The 24,092-nt window shown below is 42.8% G+C and overlaps 1 protein-coding gene across 4 annotated transcripts in view; it reads right to left on the bottom strand.

Moving 5' to 3' along the window:
• Window positions 1–8,590: 8,590 nt before the first annotated feature.
• The window catches only part of esrrb (estrogen-related receptor beta), a 46,333-nt gene continuing 30,831 nt past the window's right edge, over window positions 8,591–24,092 (bottom strand). For all 4 annotated transcript variants that reach the window (XM_061794736.1, XM_061794733.1, XM_061794734.1 and 1 more), the window contains 2 exons: window positions 15,185–15,454; window positions 8,591–11,439 (listed from right to left, as the gene is read on the bottom strand). In XM_061794736.1, the coding sequence (XP_061650720.1) occupies window positions 11,195–11,439; window positions 15,185–15,454 (515 nt within the window). In that variant the 3' untranslated portion in view covers window positions 8,591–11,194. The remainder of the gene's footprint in view (window positions 11,440–15,184; window positions 15,455–24,092) is intronic.

Here is a 24,092-nt window from a genome sequence, read left to right as displayed (position 1 = left end):
GGGATGTGTGATGTCTCTCATGCAGTCTTTGGTGCCTGATCAGATACAGAAATTATAGCCACATATATCAATACAGTAGAATTCTGACTGGCAAAATAACAACCTATAGTTCATCATGGAGGGTGATGACAAAAAAAAAAAGCCTTCAAAAACAGTAAACACTTAACCTAATTTTACATCTAACCAAATGTTGTCTGTGTGTGCGCACACACGAAGGAGAAGGAATTCTCCCGGGGCCGCAGAGACTGGTGTTAGCTGTGAGAGGCAGGGGCCTCCTCCATTATGGCGAACAAGTGCATTTGTTTTAAGGCCAGTGGAGATTTCTAACCTTTGCTTGACACACTGCAAAAGGTCAAGCCCATCTGTGGCTTCCCTCCGGAGTTGAGCCGGACCATTTCCTCCCAGCACCTTTGGGCCCCGATAAAATCCTGGCATGAAGGTTTCCCAGTCATCAGTCTGGAAGACATTCACAACATTCAACAGCCACACCAATATGATGGTTTTAAAAAGCACTTATTAGTCTCGTTTGTTTTATTTTAGCCAACTGAAAATACAGCAACATTTAATTCTTTATTATTGAAACAATTTTGGAAAGATGTTTTTAAAAAGCTACACATATTTTTTTTTATGTATGCTGTTTTCTTAACAAGGAACACAATTACATGTTTCTGTTTCGTATTGTCTTCCTCAGTTCACTGTTTCTTCTTTGTATTGTCACAGTTGCAGGTTTTTGTGGTGTTGAGGCAAAACGGTAGCAGACCCAAATGCAGGGAAGCAAGGAGGCAAGGCAGGAATGCAGGCGTCACAAAAAAGTATTTATTCACAAAAAGGCAAACAAGGTTTACGGAAAAATCTTAATACTAAATTAACAAAGTCCCAGAAAATCAAGAATCAAAGCAAAAAAAAAACAACATTGAAATAAACTCACCAACATCACATGACAAGCCAACATCAGTGAACACACATAGACTGGAAAGAAACAAGGGAAGTAAATACAAGCTAACTGACGAGCCAACGAGACACACCTGGACAAGACGCGAGTGGCTGGAGGAAGCTGATTGGTTGACACAAGGGACTGGGCCGACGAGAACAGGTGGAAACGAAAACCTAACGAGCAAGACATGAACATGGGACACAGGAAAACAAGGCAAAACATGAAACAAAAGTAAATAGAATCCAAACAAAAACACGGAACTTGGCAGGTAATAAAAACAATTTTCAGCAAATTGCTTTACTGTCTTGCCTCTCTGATTGGGTAAACAGGCCTTGCCCTTTACTTTGGTGTGGTGTGTTATACAGTAGTGAGATGCTTTTTTACGTCATGAGCTTTAATAAAACGCATATTGGCGTGGTTGTGAATTTAGCGCTGAAATGAGCGGTACGGAAAATGAATGAATGAATCATCCTGTCTTTGAGATCCATAGTCATGCCCACCACATATACATTAATGAATAAATGAATACATACATAGATACGTAAAACATTTTCAGCCAATTGATGAAGAAAAACAGTGATGATAATAAATAATGAACAAACATAATGCAATAAAAACATATACACGTGTAGGATAAAATGATGGTACCCTTCTGTTAAACAAAGCAAAAATCACAATGGTCACTGAAACTGACAAAAGAATAATGATACAAATAAAATGGGAATAAATAACTTTGTGTAACATAACAACTACAACGTATTTTAAAAAAACAAAAAACAAATCAAACTGACCTGGACAAAAATGGTGGTACCCTTAACTTAATATTTTATTGCGCAACATTTGAGATCATCACTGCAACCAAACAATTTGAAGGATGCCTTCTCCAGATTGCGTGTTTCATCTCTTTCAAGAGATGCTCGATAGGGTTTAGATCAGGGCTTCTCAAAAGCCAATGCAGAATAGTCCAATGTTTTGTTCTTTGCCAATTTGGGGTGTTTTTAAGCTGCGTATTTTGCGTCTTTATACAGTTGGAGGTCTCATGACCTGTCACTGATACAATACCAAGCTTTGTGCCTGTATATCTATTATTTATTAGAGTTGCAGTCAAAAGTACCATATGTGAACCCTATGGAATGACCTGGATTTATGCATAAATTTGTCTTAAAACGTGATCTGCTTTTTATCCGAGTCACAACAACAGACAAACACAGTTTTGTTCAACTAATACCATACAAACAATTATTTGTTTTCATGTTTTTACTGAACACAAAATGTAAATAGCACAGTGCAGCGTGGAAAGTCAAAGTATGTGAGCCTTTGAATTTGATAGCTGGTTTAGCTCAACCAAACGTTTGCCTGTAGTAGCAGATCAGACCAACACAACGATCAGGAGGCATTTCGTGCCATTCCTCTTTACAAAATGGTTTCAGTTCAGCAATATTCTTGGGATGTCTGGTGTGAATCGATCTCTTGAGCTCATGCCAAAGCATCGCAACTGCTTTGAGATCGGGACTCCAGAAGACATTTTCTTCTTTTGAGCCCATTCGTTATTAATTATATATAATTAAAGGTCTTCTGAGAGCTCTTTTGTGCCAGGCATGGTTCTCATCGGGTGATGCTTCTTCAGAATAGAAAACTCAAACCTGGTGTGTGTTTTTTTTTATAGGGCAGTGCAGCTTTAAACACCACGTCCAATCTCATCACATTGATTGGACTCGGTTGGCTGACTCCTGACTCTGATTTGCTCTTGGGGTACTTATTAGCCTTGGGGTTCACATACTTTTCCCACCCTGCAATGTGAATGTTTACATGGTGTGTCCAATAAAAGAGATGGGATCACATTTTAGGATCAATTTCATCATAAATCCAGGTAATTCCAAGGGGCCCACATACATTTAATGCAATTCGTATACATACACACAACCACTTAAAAGTTGGGGTTCACTTAAAAATGTACTTATTTTAAAAAGAAAAGGTCTGCTTTTCAATTAAGATAACATTCATCAGAAATACAGTCTAAAAAAAAAAGCAGTGCTTTTATTTGAACTATAAGGACATTTCTAATTGACCCCCAAACATTTGAACGGGTAGTGTAATATAAAATGGCGTGTTGTCACGGAAAAGATAAAATTGCCTGGGTGACCCCAAACATTTTGACATTAGTGTATCTCATTATTGTTGACCCAGTATGTGAAATTCTGCAATAGGAGTATTTCAGAAACCCAAACTTTCAACAAATCTTTAGTAAAGATGAAGTGTGTGCTGCAAAATCCATTTGAAATCCACCATTCAAATCGTTCTCTGATCTTCACGTCCGCGACCGTAAGTGCTTCTGACTACAACTGCACTTTAGACAGTAATAAAAACTCCAAGCATCAAATGTCCTCAAACATCAGATAGCTGCAATACCCTAATAATGGAGTTCAAAGCACTGTCTCAGTCCTTGGTAATAACGCTGCAATGAGCCTGTGCGGCTTTTTCTCCATTTGATGGACGTATCCACGCTTATCAGTGTTCCTTATCTCCCTTCATTATTTCCAAAGCAGTGTTTAAATTGGAAAAGCCCATAAGAACGTGTAAATACATGGCAGAGGCAATAAAACAGTGAGAGAAGACCCCTCCTCAAAACACACACACATTCACAACTGCGCACACCTCCCACTACAGTCTTCTCAATGGTTGGAGGTAGATACATTCTGGAGATAGTTGGAAATATTTCAGCTCCCTCACGGCTTCATCCCACAGATAAAGATACAGAGCAGCGAATAAATCTCAAAACAAGGGACAAAACCCTTGCCACACAGTTACCGTGTGTGGCTGTGTGTGTGTTATTGTTTATTACCTAGCAGCTTCTATACATACACTGTTCAAGTGAGCGCGCAAACACACCTTTTGGCCTAAAAGCAGCAATTTCTCAACAAGATTGGAGAGTCTTTGTAGCCACTGCGAGTGCATTTGTCTCTCAGAGGCCTTAATTGTCCTCATGCTTTTAAGCTCAAATGAGGAGGGCTAATGCCGCTGACACACTTTGGCTCTCACACAACTACAACTACTATTTCATTTCATTTTTGAAATCATCTAATCCAGATTGTCCCTGGATGTGAACCATAGGATTACATGGGAATTTAAGTGCTACTTGGTCTCACCTTTCACTGTATCTGTGGTTGCATAAGAGTCTGATGAAAGTTCCTGAGCGCAGTAGGACAAAGGTCCGCTCGTGTGTGCCATTAGGTTTTTCGAGACAGCTGCTCAGCTGTGCATTAGCGCGGAGGAGAGCCGCCGTGTAACCTGATAAATGCACTTAAAACAGTGAAGATGGACAATGAGAGGGCGAAATCTCAGATGGCCTGCAGTCGCTGCGCCTGCGAAGCACTTTGACAGCCTATCGATCGGGCGCAGGAAGCTGTGGGCGGAGTCAGAGGTGTGGGAGGTACGGCTCCTGTACTGCCAGTGGAACAGCTCCAACTGGTGAGGAGTAACAGAATGGAATTAATTAAACAGGCTGACCGCAAAGTGTCTTTACAAATTACATTTTGGGGGTTTTGGATGTACAGTACTTAGTGGTTATGAAAGTTTTTAATCAAATTCTTGTTTTTTTTAAAGAATCACTACTCCTCAAGACAAAGGCACAATGTGTATGGTGGTTTATTGAAATAAAAAGCGACATGAAGAGTCAGTGAAACTACTGGATTAAGAACGGAAGGCAACCACGTCCAGAAATTTACGGAGACAGGGACAGTGTTGGATAAAGGGGGAGTGAATGACCACATTTTAAAAAAGACTAAACAAACAAATAAAAAGAAAGTCTCAAAATGTCCACAGATATGCCCAGTCATTTGCTTTTGTATTCTATTTGTTTAGGGTGTTATGGAGACCCTGCTGGTCAATATTGTTAAAAAAGAAAACAAGTAAAAAGGATTTATAGCATTTTTGAGATAATTGAAGACTTGAAATTGTCCACGTGTGAATATAAGTGAGAATGTTTTTGTCTATATCTGCCATGTGATTGGCTGCTGACCAGTCCAGGGTGTACCTCTCGCCGTTAGTCAACACGGATTGGCTCCAGCTCATCCGCGACCACAATAGGGAGAAGTGCTATGGAAGATAAATGGATGGAAAAATTCTTTTCCAAAGACAAAAAAGCTGTGCAATGCACAGCAGGCCAAAAGTTGGTAAAGCCGCTTTGCAAAGATTCAGAAACCCTGTGGGTTGAAGCACACCAACTGCTTTTTCTCCTGCCTCCTCCAAAACTGTTGTGTTTGCATTTATGAAAGTTTACAATTTGACATAATGCAATTTTCTGAGCCGCTTCTCCTCAGTAGGGTCGCGGGCGTGCTGGAGCCTATCCCAGCCATCATCGGGCAGGAGGCGGGGCACACCCAGAACTGGTTGCCAGCCAATCGCAGATAATGCAACTCTACAAATCGCATTTGTCGCATTATAATAAATATACATTTTGCTGTACAAATGCTGCAACAGCCCTTTAGTCCACCACAATCGTTTACATTGTGACTTACTGTACTTGCACATGCACACCCAGAAAAAAACACACGTAACACACGTTCCTGGCCATCTTCTCAGACAACATTTTCAGCTTTTAGACAGCAACTGTAATGACGTCGTCTTTAAAAATGTCCACTTCCAGACCTGTTCATGTTTGCACTTCCAAGCTCCAAAAAACTGGGTCGCGAAAACAACATTCGAAAAGCTCAACTGAACGTTACTACAGATCATTGCTCAGTCAGGGAAACCGGTTTGGGTTCAATGTAGGCAATGAAAAGATCCTTGTAAAAATAATAAATACATAATAATAAAATATTAAATCATAAATAAATGATAATACAATAAAATAATAAATACAAAAATATAAAGGAGGGTCTGCACCTCAAAAACAAGAACAATTGTGTGAGTGTGTGATTGAGAGAGAGAGAGAGAGAGAGAGAGAGAGAGAGAGCGAAGGTGTCCCACTCCTAGTTTATGTGCCAGCAGCTCTCTTGGGCCTCGGCGCGCTCCGTTTTCAAGCTAAGTGTAATTTGAGCGTGGTCTTGATACAAAGTGTGTGCAGCAGCTCTGTTCAAAGCCAATCACTCACCCTGACGTGTAATCCTTTCCCTCAGTATCATCAATGTTGCTTAGGCAATAATGAAAGACAGTTAAGCGACGCGGAAGCCGTAGCTCGGCGAGCGGAGCCGCATTTCGATGAGATGCCTCATAAGTCCAACCAGAATGTGTCTGGACCTGTCAATGGAGGGTGAACGTCTGCCACGCCGTACTGTATGTGGGGCCGATGTATCAATAAAGTGAACTCCTGCTACAATGGAGCTTTTCATCTCACCTCAGAAAAAGGGGTTGACTTTATTACTATGACGTGCACAAGAAAGCGAACATATTGGTTGGGGGCTCCATTCATTGTCTGCCCTCATCCTTAAGCTACAGTATCCCTGATGTTTCCATGTTGAGGATTATTTCAATTAATTGGCTAGCGAGACATTATTTCAAAAAGGGAAATTGGCTCATATAATTATATAGAGAAGGGAATACTTGAACTCCCCGGAATAATACAGCCCCTCCATTCCCCTCCCCGCCATCATCACAGCTAACACGTCTGCGTGCCTGTTTCCTGTGACGGATGCATTCGCAATACCTCTGCTGCACTGGTCGATGATCATAGTGTGGAGGCAATGAAAGCGACTTGTGCCACTTACTGCCACCCATGTCTGGTCTGCAGGGATGAGCTTTCTTTGCTCGATTAGCAGACCAAAGAAGAATGGCAACACAGGCTGGCGCAATGATGATCCTCTGGATCACGGTGAAAAGACCTGAAATGCAGTATGCGCACACACACAGTATATCCTCGTCAGTGGCAGGCTGTGTTTTGATAATGGGCCTTCAGTGACCACTTACTTGACTTAATGCAACTCTGAATGTTGCAAGTTATATAAAACTGCTTCATAACAACAGTACCTGTGCCACATACAACATCTGGAGCAGTTCAGAATCAATATTTATCTATAAAAGCATGAGAATTCATAATAATATACAAGTACATCATACTCACTCGGGGGCATAGCTCCTGATTCTGAGCCCCCATACAACACCTTCATGGAGGGGCCCCTCCCAAAAATATTTGTCGACCGAGGTGGTGGGGAGTGCCTTTGGGCTCTCTGCCGGACAGACAGCCAGCTCCCCCCCCCCAAAACGCTCAGGGCCTTGGGACAGTTGTTACCCAACACCCCCCTCCACCCCCAGTTCGACACCCCGGTAATAACTCACCAGAGAGGCTGATTATTAATGTGTGCAGATCGCTTTGCTGCTATTGGAGATTGGCTGTAACAAGCTTTGCTCTGACCAACCAGAGAATGGAATAATGCTGGTGTTATCGAGGGACACCTCTTTGGCCATGCGAGGATCTAACAAATCGGAACAGTCCCATTGCTAATATCGTTTCAGTCACATCGCCCAGCACAAATGAGTCCAAAGGTTTGATTAAATAGATATGGCAGCACACAGAGGCTTAAATCTGATTGGACAAATGATTCAACATCCACATTTATTACAGGAAGCAGTGCTGCCAAGAGAAACGCTACAGAATAGACTGTTTGGAATAAATTTATATAATTTCATGGAACAAATATTAGAATTTAGGTGTTATATGCAAGTCAGCACTTCTGAAAGTGCTCAGGCCAATGGAGGAGTCCGAACAACAATATATCAACTAGTGTTACTGCAGCTTCGTCCATTCTTACAAATGGTAGCAGCTTGTGTAATAACGTATGTAAAAGACATGAAACAGGAAATTGATGTGGAAGATGGTCCAGTTACTGTATTTTTAAAAGTATTCTGAGATCAACTCTACTGTGTTACTTGATAACTGCTCATCAACTGAAGAAAAAGCATTGCATGGTAAATAGGAGTGACATACAGGGGCTGAACAAGACCAAAAAAAACCAAAAAAAATGTCAGTCATTTTTGTTGATAAAGCTGTAATGTTACAAGCACAAGCTGCAGGCTGTTAAGGATCTTGTCAAATTAGACGATAGTGTAAGTTTGACAAACAGTGAAATAATAAACGCTCTGTCACATCAACACATCAGTATGAATAGTTTTAATGTTTATATCTGTCCTGAGAAGGAACTAATAGTAATATGTCAAGTCCAAAAAAAGAAAAAGAAAAAGTGGCTGCTGGAGTGCATTTTGCCATTTACTTGTTGAAATGATTTTTTTTTCATATTAGGACTTTTTTCCTCATCATGTTACAACTTTATTCTCGTAAGATTATGATCTTTTTCTTGTAATATTAGGATTCAATTATTTTCTTCACAAGTAAAAAAAAAAAAAAAAAAAAAAGCCCCAGAATTGAAGGGATTGTTCGTTGGAGCAGGATGTAGCATTCAACAGATTCATGGAAATTCATTTAACATTTACCAGGATCTGAGTTATGTTGGGTGAACACAATCCATAACCTCCTGCCTCTTGCTTTGCAAAAGAATTTTTCCAAATTAATAATATATCTACGCCTGTTTACTTATTCCAGTGAATCACTTTTCGTACCGAGTCTGGTAAAATGTGTGAGACAAGCCGTCATATTTGAAAATGTTACGTGTAAAAGTGCATCGTTTGTCTCAGAGGAAGATATCAAGTTAAGATACAAAAGAATCACAGATTTCAGGGAATATTTAATTCATTGATCCCTTACCTTACTGAAAATCAGAACGGACACAGATACTGGCGATTGAATGGCCAGAGATAACAAATGTACACCATTGCAAATGATATATTTCACACCATAAATACTCAGTCACGCAGGAGCAGGGAGTCAGTCACCTGCCCCCGTCTGTAGTCCATCACTGAGAGACCAATTGTGATACACTGTTCAAAGGAAAGAGGAACAAAAGAAACACACATACCCGCTTAGTAACCATCATGGATAACATGGGGGTAAGTGGGAGGGGTGACGGTAAAGTCATGTGATCAACGTGAAGCATGCGTTACCTTTACAAACAGATCAGTGAACAATGAATGGGACGGTTATCAATTACAGTTCCAAATATATTTGGCAGGAGCGCTGAGGGAGGATAAAAAACATGGTCACAGACATGGAAAGATGGTAAAAGGGCGCAGAATCAGAGAAATATTGACATATGATAATGAGGTAGTAGTCAGCAGGGCGCTGCATACTTTATTTTCAATGGTACTTCGGCAACCTACTGCACTGAAGGCTGATATATTTACACACTTAGCTTGTACTGTAAGACATTTTGACGTTAAACAGAGCCGCATTACAAGGTGGGGGGAAAAAAAGAAAAAGGAAGGGAACCTTTTTGGTTGTCTAATCATTATCCGCTACAAAAGTATTTCTTTTATTAAAAAAAAAAAAAGATTTCCTGTATAATGCAGTTTTATTTAAACAAGCACAAACGTTTCTTGCCAGTGGAGCAAAGTAAATATACTTCTTAATCTGATATACAGGTTATATGTGATCGATTAGAGGGATTCAGGATGTTATTTTTTTAGCAATAGAAATGTTCTGATGGTTTCAATCAGAGGTGGTCCACGTTGTATTGCACAACAGCCAGTGGACTTACAGTGTTACTCTACAATGGAGTTGGGAGGAGGGTGGTGGTCTGTCTTCTTAACATGGACCTCAGGCTACTGTGAAACCTGGGAAATTGCTGCGCATTGCTATTGTGAGCACGACAGTCACCGTCTCTACTCCTTTGATCACAGTATCATATTTTTGTGACAGCGCCGCCGTTTATCACGTCACCCCCAAAAAATCCTTCAGTAGTATAAACGCACACGTCCCGCAATTGAGCTGGACCGGACAGGAGTGGAGCTCACAGAGGGCGTAATAGACGTGAAGCTAAAGGGAGCCTAAGATCTCCTTCTCCCAGCAGGGTTCACACCTTGTAGTGGCACTTTGTTGGCTTGCTGTTACCCTCTGGCGTATGCTGACACTTTGTTTCTCGCATAGCTCGGCCATCCCGCCCTCGTAGCGAGCCGCTGGCCGCCGGTGTCGTTCGGCACCGGCCGCTGTGTCAACACGAGGGTTAAAAAGCGGCCCACGTGCCCGCTGCCATGCAGACGACAACCTCCTGCGGGCTTAAATATAAACCCGGTGCGAAGTGCCTCTGCACCTGCCGTTTACCTTGGTCTGGTCCAGCTTCTATAAATGCCGACACGGCTATTTAAAGACAGAAGGTGTCTAAGATGGTGAGAGCAGATGCTGGCCACCTTGCTCTCAGTGTGCGGGGATGACTCTGCCACAAGCTTAAAGGGTTCCAAAATAGAGCGCTTTGACATATGGGCCTCTGATTGTTTGAACATGGAATCTCCTGGACTGGTGCCACTCTACAGAAAGCCTTTGAAAGTGATGATCAGCTTTCACCTATAGACTCCGTTAGCTCAGCCCATCGTTCACTGGCTTAAAAAGGATACCTTTGGGGCTCGATGGCCGACACGAGGAGGAGGAGGAGAAACGCTGTGCGTACGTGTGCGATGGAACTAAGCGAGCAGGCACGGCCTTGTGGCAACAGCAGCGTTGAAACGTAGCACGTGAAAGATGAAGGTTCCCACACCGTCATTTATTGCTGGATCACTACAGAAGAAGACTACCGACTAGTGTAACTGCCTATGCTAGTTTGGTTAAACAAGCCTTCCACTCTGACACGGATCAGATCAAACTGTTCTTGAGAGGTACTGTACTGTATGTCCGAGGACATTTGAACTGTTAACAGTTCACATTTAAGAAGTTCTTGTTTTCCTCCCCTCCCTGCGGGCGGAGGGTGAGAGAAAATGGCCACCAGTATCAACAGACTTTAAACTGTACACTCAGTCTTCTAGTAATAAATATATACTGTACATGTCCCAGACAGAGTCACAGTGGTGAGTGTTGTTGTTGACACCTCTGCCGCCGTCAGAATCAAATCAATGAAAGAAATCATTTTTCTTGTTACTGGCATCGATTTTTCTGAAGATGCTGAGGGACACCTGGGAGCATGACCAACAACAATTAACAAAAGAAATTATTACTGTACATATTATTTCTTATATATTTTAAATTATTCGTCATCCTTCTTATTTATATGAATAACCAAGTTTGCTTCTGGTTCTTTTTTTTTTTTTTTTTTTTTAAGATTGCGTCCCAGTGTTGCAGAAGGAGGGAGGTCAGTCTGTGTGCTGCCTCGCCAAGCTGAGGTCTCCCCCAAAATCTTGCTCCTAAAAAGTCTCAATGTGCAGCACTAAAAGCAGCTCCAAGAATCAGACCTTGGCCTCCAGCATCTCCAGGAACAGTTTGTGCATGGGCACCTTGCCCTGCACCTTGATGCTATAAAAGTGCTGCACAGCCTTGGTGGCCGTCTGCCGCAGCAAGGGCAGGGTCATAAGCAGTTTTCCCGCCCGCCGCGGATCCTCCGGGTGCTGGCTGCTCTCGTAGTCCTGCAGGGCCTCGTGCAGAGCGTCCTGCAGCTTCTGGACCGCCTCCATGTCCTCTATGTGCATGGAGTCTATCAGGGTGACAAGATTTAAGAAGAGTAAGAAATGTGCTCTTCACTTGAATACACTGAGGGGAAGAGAAGGGATGTGGATTTTTGAAAGTGAAAGTTCAAGATTGATATGAAGTGCCATCAGTGCAGCGAGGTGAGGTAGGGAAGACGCTATCAGTATATCTCCACCACAGACAGGACAAAGAATGGATCATAACAAAAACAACAACATGTGCTTTGTTTTATTTATTTCCTTCCCAACTCTTTGTGGTGCCGTGCAGCTGATTAAAGTGGCCTTTGACCACCCACACTGAAAATCAATGTTATCCCCCAGTAACGATGGTGCGAATCGTGGGCTAATAGTACACATTAAAAACCCCATTTGGGAAAGACAGACAATTATTAGTCGATATAAAGGGGGCCCCATTAGAGATTTGGATGTCATAGGCAAGTCTGCAATCAAAGTGACACAATTAATTTTCTTGCCTACAGACCTTTTATATTAAGGGAAAAAACATACTGTATTTCTTATGTACACATTTTTTCAAGACTGCCTTCTCACGGTTCATTGTTCACGCCTGCTATTGGCAGATTTTTAATTAGCAATTTGTATTTATTTATTTATTCAGTCCTGCTAATTCTCATGTTGCGTAAGGTTTTGTGTATTGTGTTATATTTTAACTTGATACTGTGTAATCTGTATTTTTGTAAAAGATAATGCACATTTGCAAGTAGCAACAATGTTAACACCGTATGTAGCGTCATAACTTTCAAATGAACAGAGGGAATTTTCATCATCCCTGAGGGGGTAATTTGTTCATTTTAGGTCTTCCGTACCTGTAAAAAGACTGTAAACTAGTCCACCGTGCTATTTTATATTTGCCTACATTTTGTACTGTTGGGTAAAAAAAAAATCCTGTATTTTTCTATGTTCAACTTTTTAATGTTTCTTTAATTTACTTCATATGTTAATAAATTGTTGAACTACTCTCAAGCTCATTTTTCAGTACAAATGTTTTACAACTGGCAGTTTAAAAAAAGTTTTGAAAGAATATATATATTTTTTGGATAATATTCGAGATCGGACAATATGTAAAACTAAATCAATTATCGTTTTTCTCTTTTTTTTTTGCCCTCTTGCCTAGCTCTATCTGCAACTAGAGTATAAGCACCAGCAATCGTCGCTGTTCCCAAAGAGCAGAGCGACTATACCCCTGTATTGTTGTATGCTCTGTTTGGATGTGTTGCTCATCTGTCTGTGTTAAAGCATAGCCATTGTGTGAAGGTTTACAATTACCATAACATCTACACTGAAAAAAAATAAAAAAGAACCATTAATGAGTTCATTTTTTGAGTAGTGAACTGAACTTTGAACTAGTTGGCGTAGAAAACGAACGTTCCCATCGCTGCTGCCAACAACATATTGCGGGCCATGACGCCCACTAGCCAGAGGCTGAGCTGTATTGTATTTGTTTATGAAGTAAACAAGTGACAAGAGCACAATTAAGTAACATTTCCTGTTGCTTACCTTCTGTAATATGTGAGAACTCGGTGAGCCTCTGTACTGTAGGTCTTCGCAAACAATAAGAACAGGAATACATTTAAGTTGTTACTAGCTGTCCACGGCCCCCTTTTGGGTCCCAACCCAGCAGTTGAGAATCCCTTATTTCAAAGACGAGGGAGGGATAAAACCATTCAAGAAACATTTTCATATGGTTTGTTCATATTGCACATTTTCACCTGTCGTGGGTGGAATGTATCCCCTGTGATAAACAGGGGTTCACTGTACTCACACAAACTTGGACTCAATTCTTAATTGACCACCTGTGTAGTCTTGAGTTCAAATACATGTCTCGAGCATCATGTTACATGCTCCTCTCGCATTGTCGCCTTTTGCTCTGTTGCTATCAGCCCTTCTTTTATCAGGGAGTCTCGGCGGTGGCGTGTCTCTCAGTGGCTAACCACCGGCGAGTCATTGGCCGCCTCACACGCCTCACCTTGGCGCCATGCGTTTGGCCACGTGGGATGATAAAAGGGCCCCATATTCATTGACTGGAACACGCGTATTCCCAAAACCTTGAGACATTTTTCAACCCGATGGCTTTCAAGCCCTCAGTGGTGAAATGAAGTAGGTCAGTTGGAGAAGTGCAAGGCAGGGGGAGGGAGAGGCGGCAAGAACATAATTATCTCATGTTAGATTTACACTGATCATTTTTACTAATCAGAATTTTTTTTCACATATTAAACTCTAAGTCGCACATACATTTCAGGCCTCATTTAACGAGACTTTACAAGAATGTTTGAAGCTCCAAAGCTTAAACATTAAAAAGGGATTTTCCTTTTTCCCTTTACCTGACTGTGTATGACTATAGTAAATTCTGCTGTGTTTAACTGCAAAAGTATTTAGTTTCACCTATTCTAAAAGGCAAGGAATTGGATAGGCCTACTCTTTTATGATACAATCATTGAGATGTCACGATGTAATTGGAACATCCTTGGAAGAACAGCGAACAATCCCCAAAAATGTAGCTTGGTGTGTGAAAAAAGGTGGAGGGGGCAAACTCCTTGGCAGAGGTAATAAAACGGGAAGAAAAAGCAAGCAGCGTGTTGTGTTTGCAGGAGGGATGGAGTTAAAAACAAACAACTTTAAAGAACCAATTTCCTTGCAATCCATCAGTGAGTCCACGTCGATGTGATTGATAAACTGCTAATTACAAAATCAATGGCTATGAATTTTCACAGCTGTCAGAGAGGGGGGCTCCCGGGAGAATGATTTCCCAGAGACCTTGTTCTAACGTTGCGGACACCCTCCTGCTCTTCCTCTTCACCCCCCAGCCCACCTCGTGACCAATGCTCTGCTGCCTAAAAGCATTTTAATTTTGTAGCCTGGACAAAACAAGGTGGGGGGGGCGGCTAGTGACCCTAGCGGGCATTGATCAGAAAGGGGGGGGGGGAGTCTCGTCAAAAGGAGCCTGTCAATAGCAGGGGCTGTCTTCACATTGGGACAAACGAGCTCTATCGCGGCCTGATACTCATTCCATTCGACTTAACACATTTTATTGACAGCCACTGTGCTCCTAATGAAATGCTAAATTTATCTCCAGTGGCTGCTGTGCCCTGCAGCTACTGTTATGGAGATAGCGGAGGAGAAATACCACAACTCAGAAGGTGTTCAATTAAAAAGCCCCCTCCTTTCCATGCCTCTTTCTCGTGCACTGCCCTTATCTTCTCCCCATCTGTGCAGCTCACGCTCCAAACGAAAGGTTACACGCTAAAACTATATTCATATACAAAAGGGAGAAATGTCATCTAGGAAACTGTTGGCCAATACCTCAGTTTCATTGTGTGGTCAGCATAGACATTGGCCAAGTAAGAAAATTGTCAAATCTACCAAACGTAAACATAAAATATATTGAAGCATAAGTTTATTTGTTAATGGGTTTCAGACTGTTGAATATAGTCTAGTGTATGAACAAGTACAATTTAAAAAAACTTTATGATTGTGAACTAAATTAAACCTTTATATTATTTTTTTATTTAAAAAGAATTATACAATGTTACATTTAAAAAAGTGTGTGTGCGCGCAGTCAAACAAAAACCGTGACCTAAAATAATTCACTGCAGTTATTAGTGGTAATCATCAAATAATATACTTTTACCAAAAAAATACACCCAAAATAGTATATATTTAAAATACATATTAGATTTGATTAGTTAAAAAAATGAACTCCTAAGTACCAGTGTGCGTGCGTTGTTAATGGCCCACCTGAGTTGGCAAGAGCAATGGCCTTGAGGGTGACAAACTCCTCCTTCTCCACTTTGAGCTTCTTGTATTTGCGGACCAGCTGCAGGATGGACACGTAGAGGTCAAGCAGGCCCGTCAGCCGTGAGTGCTCCTCGTCCATGATGTAGTCTTCGGCGTACACCAGCTCGTCCTCGTAGGGAAGCGAGCGAAACACGATGCTAAGGATGAGGATCTCCATCCAGGCGCTCTGCAGCAGACTCATCTGGTCTCCCAGAGACAAAGTGGAAAAGCCTGGAAGGAAACCAGGGCCAGGAATAAACAAATACATTTTGAACCACAATGGTGCTCAGTAGAACGCAAGCTCTGCCATTTAGTGTGACCGCGAATTGCATGCAGTAAATAAAAGAGCATTGACCTCCTGCAGTATAACCGAACTCTTGTCATTAACAAACATGCATTGGTGGAGGTAAACACCAACAGGTTTTTTTTTTTCCCCAAAAGAAATTGGTGGTCAAAAATGAAGCTCAAGGTTGAGTGCAAACAGTGGCACACATTGGAAAGCACTGCTTAAATTTAAATTAAGGAACACAGGAAGGTCCTCTTTGAAGCAGGTGTCAGGGCGTTTGAGTGGGCTTTACTGTGTGCGAGGACAGCAAATCGGCGCAAAGGTCTGGGATGCACAAAGCCAGGTGGTTACACCTCGTATCCTGTCAAACTTGCACTGGTGAGCCGGGGATTAGCGCTTGGACGAGTTCTGGTTGCAGAGGTTGAGGACATGACACACGCATGCGTGCAGGAGGAAGAAGGTGATGAGGGGGGACGTACACACAAATCTTCACAAACTTACTCAAACGCGCGCCGCCGAGGAAAAGAGACGCACAGGGAAACACGGGCCTGCCAAAATGCACACACGAGGACAGCAAGCATGGGGGTCGCATGGTTGAACCCCAGACTCAAGACAAATCTACTTGAACAGCAGCTGGATGGGCTCAAATTGGCTCAGGTGCATCAAACCTCTAAGTCACAACTATACAACCTAATGTTGCCCTGTGAGAAATTCAAAAGAATCAAAAAAAGAGTTCATCTAAAAAGAGAAAGATTTTAAAGTCTATTTCCCTCGATACTAGGCAGCAATAAACTGTCAAGACTACACCCCCCATGCGACCCACCCTTTCCCTCCCTCCGCCTCTTGTGCCTGCAGGCGGCCCATTCTGACAGCATATTAGGCTCTCCAGCTCCACCCATGATTAACATGATTGCTTTTACAAGTTCGCTGTTGCCATGCCACCTGCCACTGCGTGATTAAGAAGCGATAGATTACAGTATTGACCCGAGCCGCTCAACACATCTATGCCCTGCATTTTCTCTGAAAATAAATGATCACACTTCGGGGCCGCCACAAGCCCTTGTGTTTATCTGTGCCTGCCCAGGACAACAAAGAACACACACACTAACACACAAACAAACGGAAGTAAACGCCATGATGTGGAAGCAGCAAAAAAAGAACCAGAACCCAGCAGAGTGGTACCTGTGTTCAATTCCCCTTATCGTGGTGATGACCACTGCAGGGCGAGAGCTGCAGGATACATTAATTAAGAGATTGAGATCAGAATGTGCGGGCCTTCACATTTTGAAGGGGAATCAATAGTCGGCAGAATAGAGTGCTAACGGTCCGGCAAAACTGGTCGGAGGGCTGGCGAATTAGACCACACAAACAACTGCTGAAAGCACTCCAACTACTTCACTATTATCAGTGGAAGCAATAAACCATGGTTTGTAAAAGCCTATGCCATTAAACATATTTGGGGTGAATGTTCAAATGCTTTGTCGTGTTATTTCCTTGTCTGCATGCGTGTCTATTAAGCTGAACAGAATGCGGACTGGCCAGAGGATAACTGTCATCCGAGCACAGGGGCCCTCTTGATGGCCGCGTCAGGTTGGCATCGCAATCACAGGCAAAGCCCTGTCGAGCCTTTTAATGGCAAAGAGGGATGAAGCGGAACTAAAGCGCCGCTCCCAACGTGACAGCCCGTGTGAAGGCCTCGTTCGGTTCTTGTTGAAGAGGCGTTAGAGTTATACAGCGCGCAGTCCTCAGCCATATGCACACAGCCCAGCAGCCTACAATTACCTTTGACGCTAAAAGTCCTTAAATTTAATCCACTGTTGTGAGATGGAGAGGTGGTGTTTTCCCGCTGCTCCATCCGTTCTCTTCAGGGCCTAAATTATCGCTCCAAATGGAATCTCGTGTCGTTGCCTTGCCTTTTTCCACTCAATTTAATCGAGTAACGAAGTGACTTCCCGACTCCGCAGGTCACAAAGCGCTCCGGCCGCCGCACTCTGAAGGTGGCCCGGTTAAGTGCCGCCAGAGTGGGTGATTTCCTCTAATGAAATATCAATATTTACATCTTCATTTCCAGCCCACTGCTGATAGTGAGGTTTGACCAAACATGACACGATATTGACCAAATCAGAGAGGCCTGTCTGCACACTTGAATGCCCTTTTCCACTCCACTTCTGAGTGCATTTAAAAGTCCCACACAGCCAAAATAATAATGCTAATAACAAAGCACAGCTTTATGGTGTGCATTTAGCTCGGAAAGGGATTTTCATTTTCAAGATTACACTATGTCAAACATGTTCATGACGACCATTGACATATTCACTTCCATCAAGTTTCAAAAAAAGATTGCAGCTGACAGAGCTGAACTGCATTTTCCTCAGAAGGTTGGGGATAAGAGTAGCGATGAGGCAAAAAGCCCCAAAACCAAAAAACCATCACCTCTGCCTTTATCTCACCAGTGGGCCTCAACAGGAGGGGGAAGCTCAAACCCATAGACGGCCAACTCAAGCCTCTCAGAGATTAATCACAAACGGTTTCGTATACCAGAGGACGGGATGGTCCAAAATGAAATGATGGAGATTTCAGTCGAGCTGGAGCTCATATTCTATTAATTTATTATTGTTTCCCTCTCCCTGAGGGCCATTAGCGCGGGTAATAAAAAGAGATGTAATTACGAGGCACGGTGCCCCCCTCCAGCTGCAGCCCCCTCGTAACTCACCCTCAATCAGACAACAGAGAGGAGCGAGTGAGTGAGGGAGGGAAGGTAACAAAAATGGAAGCAGAGTGAGGGAGTGAATTGTCGGATAAAAGAGAGAAGATACAGGGCAGAGAGGAGGCAGATAAGGACAAGGGAAAAGGAGCAAGAGCATAAAGTGAAAGGGGACCAGAGCGCGGGGGGGGGTAATGGGAGATAGACAGTCATTCTGGCTGGACAGAGGCTGATCTATCATAGCCAGCTATCAGAAGGACAAGCAGGCCCCGAAGACTTGTGCCCGGCAGCAATCTCACCTCAGCCAAGGCAAGTGTTCTCTGGGCTCCAGTTGGAGTCAAACTGCCTCTAACTGGGCCCCAGAGGTTCTGCACAGCTTTTTTTTTTCCACCACTATATCCTCAAACTGAGCAGAGGGATCATGCTTTGAGACACTTAGTTTATATCAAAGCTTGCCATTTCAGATGACACTTAAAAAATAAAATACATCTCTGATTTGTATAGAACTCTCAAATCTGCCAGACCGCGGTGGAAGATGTATAAGCAATACCACTGAATGTAGGAGTATGTGGACCATGATTCTTCTTGAGTGGACAAGGCAACATCAGGATTAATAGCAACCTGATAATAAAATGTGGCAGTTGACAGAATTTTACCTATAGTCAACCCGACGCACAGAAATGTTCAACAAGCGTTCCCTATAGACATATCATATTGGATGCAATTGTTGTGTTGAAATTGTGTCATACTGTCTGAAATAATCTAGTTTATTTTCACCTTTAATACCGTTTTTTTTAAGAGTCCTCTTTCTGCCTTTTTTCAAGGTGATAACCAACCAACCCATTATCCCATTGTATGTATTACATAAGAGAATGGGTGATTTGACCAAAACCCTGTGAACATTATGGGGTTAGAGAATGTTAAATACAGTAATCCCTTTTGTTTTAATCTGCCCCCCATGACCTCCTGACCCCAGAATTGGAAGACTTTAGCCCTCTCCGGGGTCCCGCCTCCCAATCTCAATGTTAGATATCGTTGTTTGGCTCCTGAAAAAAAATAGCCTTTAATCATTACCATAATTACACATAATTTATCTCTTCAGCCATGAAGCGCCACAGTTTAATGAGGGATGACGCAGCGTTGACGATCTCTTGAAGGCATACTACCATCACCTTCAGGAATTTCTGACGGTTCAGCATCAAGCACTTTCAGCACAGACAGAAAAGGGATTTTTACACTTGCAGAGTTTATATACATATATATATATATATATATATATAGTTAGTAATAGTAATTGACGAATGAAAACAACATTTCAAGATTACCTTTAATGACTGGGAGCATTTCCGAGGCGTGCATTGTGCAAAACAACATCGGTTTGGCTAAGCACACCCGAGCAGCTGCGAGAGAATTCAAGATCAACGAATCCATGGTTCGCAAGTGGAGGAAGCAGGAAAACGAGCTTCGCCAAGTCAAGGAGACGAAGCTGAGTTTTCGCGGAAAAAAAAGAAAAAGAAAACGCGGAAACAAGGCGAGGTGGCCCGAGTTGGAAGACCAACTCGAGCAATGGATTAATGAGCAAAGAATAACTCGGGGCTTGCCATCATTGCGGGAGGCTTGACGAATCGGTGTAAACAGGGCGTTCAAAGTGAAGTTGTGAGCGGCGTGGAAGCGATGGATGACAGATGGCGAACACAGCTTTACTAAGACTAGGAGGCAGCGCCGGGCGAGTTACGCCACAATTTGTGAATGGATGGTGGATGCTGGGGCTAACGTGTCTGCTTGCACTCTTGTTCGAGCTTTCGCACGGCAACGAGACTGACTCGAACCTGGCGTGTTTGATTGAGAACTTGCCCAGCTGTTCATTTCGGATACAGAAGATGAGGACTTGGATGGATTTGTGGATGAGGATTGATAAAAAAAAATAACGTGAGTACATTGTTAAATACTTCAATAAAGTACAACCGAACTCAAACATTGTTTTAGCGTGCATGCATGCTACCGTATGTTTTAAGCTAGCGTATGTTTTACCATGCCTGCGTCCAACAATACGGTGCGCCTTATGTATGCGTGTAATACAGAAATAGACCCCGTAACTGAGACTGCGCCTTTTAATACGGTGCGTCCTATGGTCGTGAAAATACGGTATGTAGTACTTGCATTTCCCACTACAAATGACAGGATTGCCTGTGGTTGGTGTTTGTTTGGCTTTTATTTAATGCAGAGAGTAGCAGTTGTCTATTATGCTACAGGGGTAAGGCATTTATTGGATGCACCTTTATTCAAACAAATACATTCATTCATTCCTCTTCCGTACTGCTTATCCTCACTAGGGTCGCGGGCTTGCTGGAGTCCATCCCAGTTGACTCTGTGCGAGAGGCGGGGTACACCCTGAACTGGTCGCCAGCCAATGGCAGAGCACATATAAACAAACAACCATTCACACTCACATTCACACCTACGGGTAATTTAGAGTCTTCAATTAAGTCTGCATCTTCTCCCCGTGCCTGCGTGCACTCCGGTTTCCTCCCACATGCCAAAAACAAGCTCGCTAGGTTGATTGAAGAGTCTAAATTGCCCTTAGGTGTGAATGTGTGCGCGAATGGTTGTTTGTTTCTATGTGCCCTGCGATTGGCTGGCAACCAGTTCAGGGTGTACCCCGTCTCTCGCCCAAAGATGGCTGGGATAGGCTCCAGCACGCCCGCGACCCTTGTGAAGATAAAGCGGAACGGTAAATGGATGGATGCGTGGGTGGCATATATTGTATTTATTCAAGTGGACGGTGGAATCGGGTCACAGTTACAGTATATTAAAGCCGAAGCCATTGTTTGAGGTAAAACGTTCAGAGGTTTTGTGTTTCAATTGTGAGGCGAATGGATAGATAGCGTAAAAGATGTGTGTGGGGTGACAGTAACATAAATATTTCCAACACATATTCCACCCAATTGTGAAAACATTCCAGCTCAAATTTAAGTATTCCGAAGCTCCAAACAAAGACTCTGTAGGCTTCCAGTCCAGCTGTCATTATGATGGGGGTGTACCTGCTTATATCTCCGAAACAGCAAAACAAAAGCCTCCCCCATCCCACCCTGGCAGACCTCCCCATTCTGGGGTTGCATCCTCCTGACTGTCTGCCTGCTTCTGATACACTGCGTCCCATCTCAGTCTCCCTGTAGCTTTTCCACCTTCCAGCAGCTCTTTTCCTGTTCAGGTTCAGCCCTCAGCATGCACCTGATTGCTCAATCTATCTTTATCTCCTGTGTTGAAGCCTACATCAGAGGCTAAATTGAATATACTAAGAGCTGTCTGTTGATGTCTATATTTAATAAAGTGCACTGATGAGGTGCTGATTTATTGCTGGCCAGCATTCACACTCTATTACAAGGAGATTACGCAGCTTGAGTGGGATCAGGCCGGCAACTGAGTAAGTAGATTTCACAATTTAATGGCAAAGAGAAAACAAGAGTCCTGTGGGGGAGGGGGGTGGGATTGGGTTTTTTCTTATGGTGGAGGGCTACAATGATGCTAACACGACAACTTACAACACGACATCGCTGTTGTCTGCACGTTAACTCCTAACACGCCAGGCGGCTGTCAGTCAAATGAGGAGCTGATAGAGGAGGACGAGTTTATAGAACAAACTCAAAAGAAAGACCCAAGGAATTTGGTGTCATTCTCATACCAACATATGCAATTACATATGATGAGGTCATTATTTCTTTGGGATGATATCAGCGTGATGCAACAACCTATATTGTATAGGTCACATTCTAGAACAAAAGTACATTTTATTGCTTAGGAGCAAGGCAGCGGCTGCAGCAGAGTGTCAATGTTTGCTTGGCCCTTTAGCCTTCCGACAATTCCCAGGTGAAAACACTCCAGCTTGGGAGTCGGCAAACACCGAACAACAAGCCCCTCCTGTATACATCGCATGCATAGCGGGTTTTACATATGAGCGCATGACATTCCCATAGTGGGTGGGAAGGAATTCAGGGTGGAACATGGAGGTCAGGGGTCACACTCACCTCCCGTCGCTCCTGAAGAAGACAGCAATGTCAAAGTAGTAAACAGATTCTACCACACTGTAGCTATGGATATACGGAGTTCCCTGCTACATTAAAGCTCTTGCACAAAGTGAAATGCAGCTTTATGGGATGCAAGGTGACAAGATGGGTGGACGGTGGACTATATGTATGTCAAAGGTTGTTAGCACCTACAGGAGCAAGTAGTCATCTGTCAGCATCCCCCTAACACTGCAACTAATGACCCTGTCATCCTTAGGCAACAGCCGTGTTAGACTCTCCTGCATGGCGCTATTTGGAGCAGGACTGTAGTACTAGACGAGAATATCCCCAGTGATTACCAGTTAATCAAATACACACCGAATGGTGACGTGGCACTTGATAACTCCCTACTTCAATAATGGGTTCTTTTTGTTTTCTTGATAGAAATAAGCTAAAGCATAAATGCATAAAGACCACTGAATAAAAATGTAAACAAACAAATAACATTACAACACACCTAGTAAAAGGTAATATCTAAACTCATTACAAAGTTTTTATATCGTGTGTTTTGCACCTCATTACATGTGCGTCATTCAACACGGGGGGGAAACTTTTGGGCCAGTTTTCAGGAGTTCAAAATTGTTACATTTGGCCTTTAGTTATTGGCCTATCTGTCAGTGGTCTAATCAATGTGGTCTAGTTCATAATGAACTGTTAATCTTTTTAATTCCATTGCCTATGGCCTCAGAAATCTATCAGAATGCAATCACCCTCCTGCCCCCCTTTCTTTTTTGGTCCCGCAGCACACTGCAAACGCATGGTACGCTACCCTGGGGTTGCTTTCGTGCATGGAGAGTTAGCGCATGGAGTGGCAAAACCACTGAACCGTCTCTGATCAGGTTCAGCCATGTACAACTCAATTATGTTGCTATTTCATGGCCAGAGGACACCCGCTGTGCTAATACAGACGTGTGGCAGACAAAGCACTCAGGGACCAGTCGTCTTTATTTTGCCAACTTGTGTGTAAAGAATGAGAAGTTATAAGATAGCACATACAAAACAGAAGCAAGCAAGTTATTTGAAATCAGGCCAGAATAATCTACTTGGGAGTCTACAGTACTGCAGGTACTGCACATTGTTTAGCAGAAGACACTCTGGCTTACTGCCTTAGGTTTTGGGTTAAATGATCATTACCGCCGCATTTGGAATGACACAAATCCCATTATCATTATGCATCTATGCAATGTGCAATATGTGTTTGTATAATCTGATTATCACAACACTCAACACTGTCACTGTCAGAAAACCTAGTTAAAGTGTACATAGTCTAAAATACAGCAATGATACTTCTCTATGAGTGTTTTATTTTATTCAAATAAGACCACTGTGTGGCCTTATCTCGGGAAATATTCTGTATTTTAAACATAATGGACTGGGCTAGAGTCTATATACAGTAGGTCATATAATTGCACACTCCAGAAACCAGCCTGATCCAGGTTTGAGCTTAGCTCCAACTCTCCAATTTTTGGGACTGGACAATGAGAATGCGTGTTACCAGGTCACCCGAGGTCGAGTCCTGAGTAAGCTTCTTGGTTAAACGCTCAGTCTGCTGACCGTGCACGGCGCATGGGGAGTTATCCAAACAGTTTAGATGCACAACGGGCCAGGGCTGAGGCCAAGGGCCGGGAGCATATCCATTGGTAATCTCCTTACTATCAGATCTGTAAGTGATTAATACCCTACCTTCTGAGAAGTACTTAAGACCTTTTCAGCACAAAATGCACCTGCCATAGCTGACTTGACTTTGATGAAAATAAATAAATTCCAATGACATGTACTGTATCGTTTCACCTGTTTTGGACATCTTGCATAATA

The sequence above is a fragment of the Phyllopteryx taeniolatus genome, chromosome 13, assembly GCF_024500385.1.
Source record: "Phyllopteryx taeniolatus isolate TA_2022b chromosome 13, UOR_Ptae_1.2, whole genome shotgun sequence".
NCBI classification, from domain to species: Eukaryota; Metazoa; Chordata; class Actinopteri; order Syngnathiformes; family Syngnathidae; genus Phyllopteryx; species Phyllopteryx taeniolatus.
The sequence above is the reverse complement of the archived record's forward strand: the minus strand, read 5'-3'. Positions and strand labels throughout refer to the sequence as shown.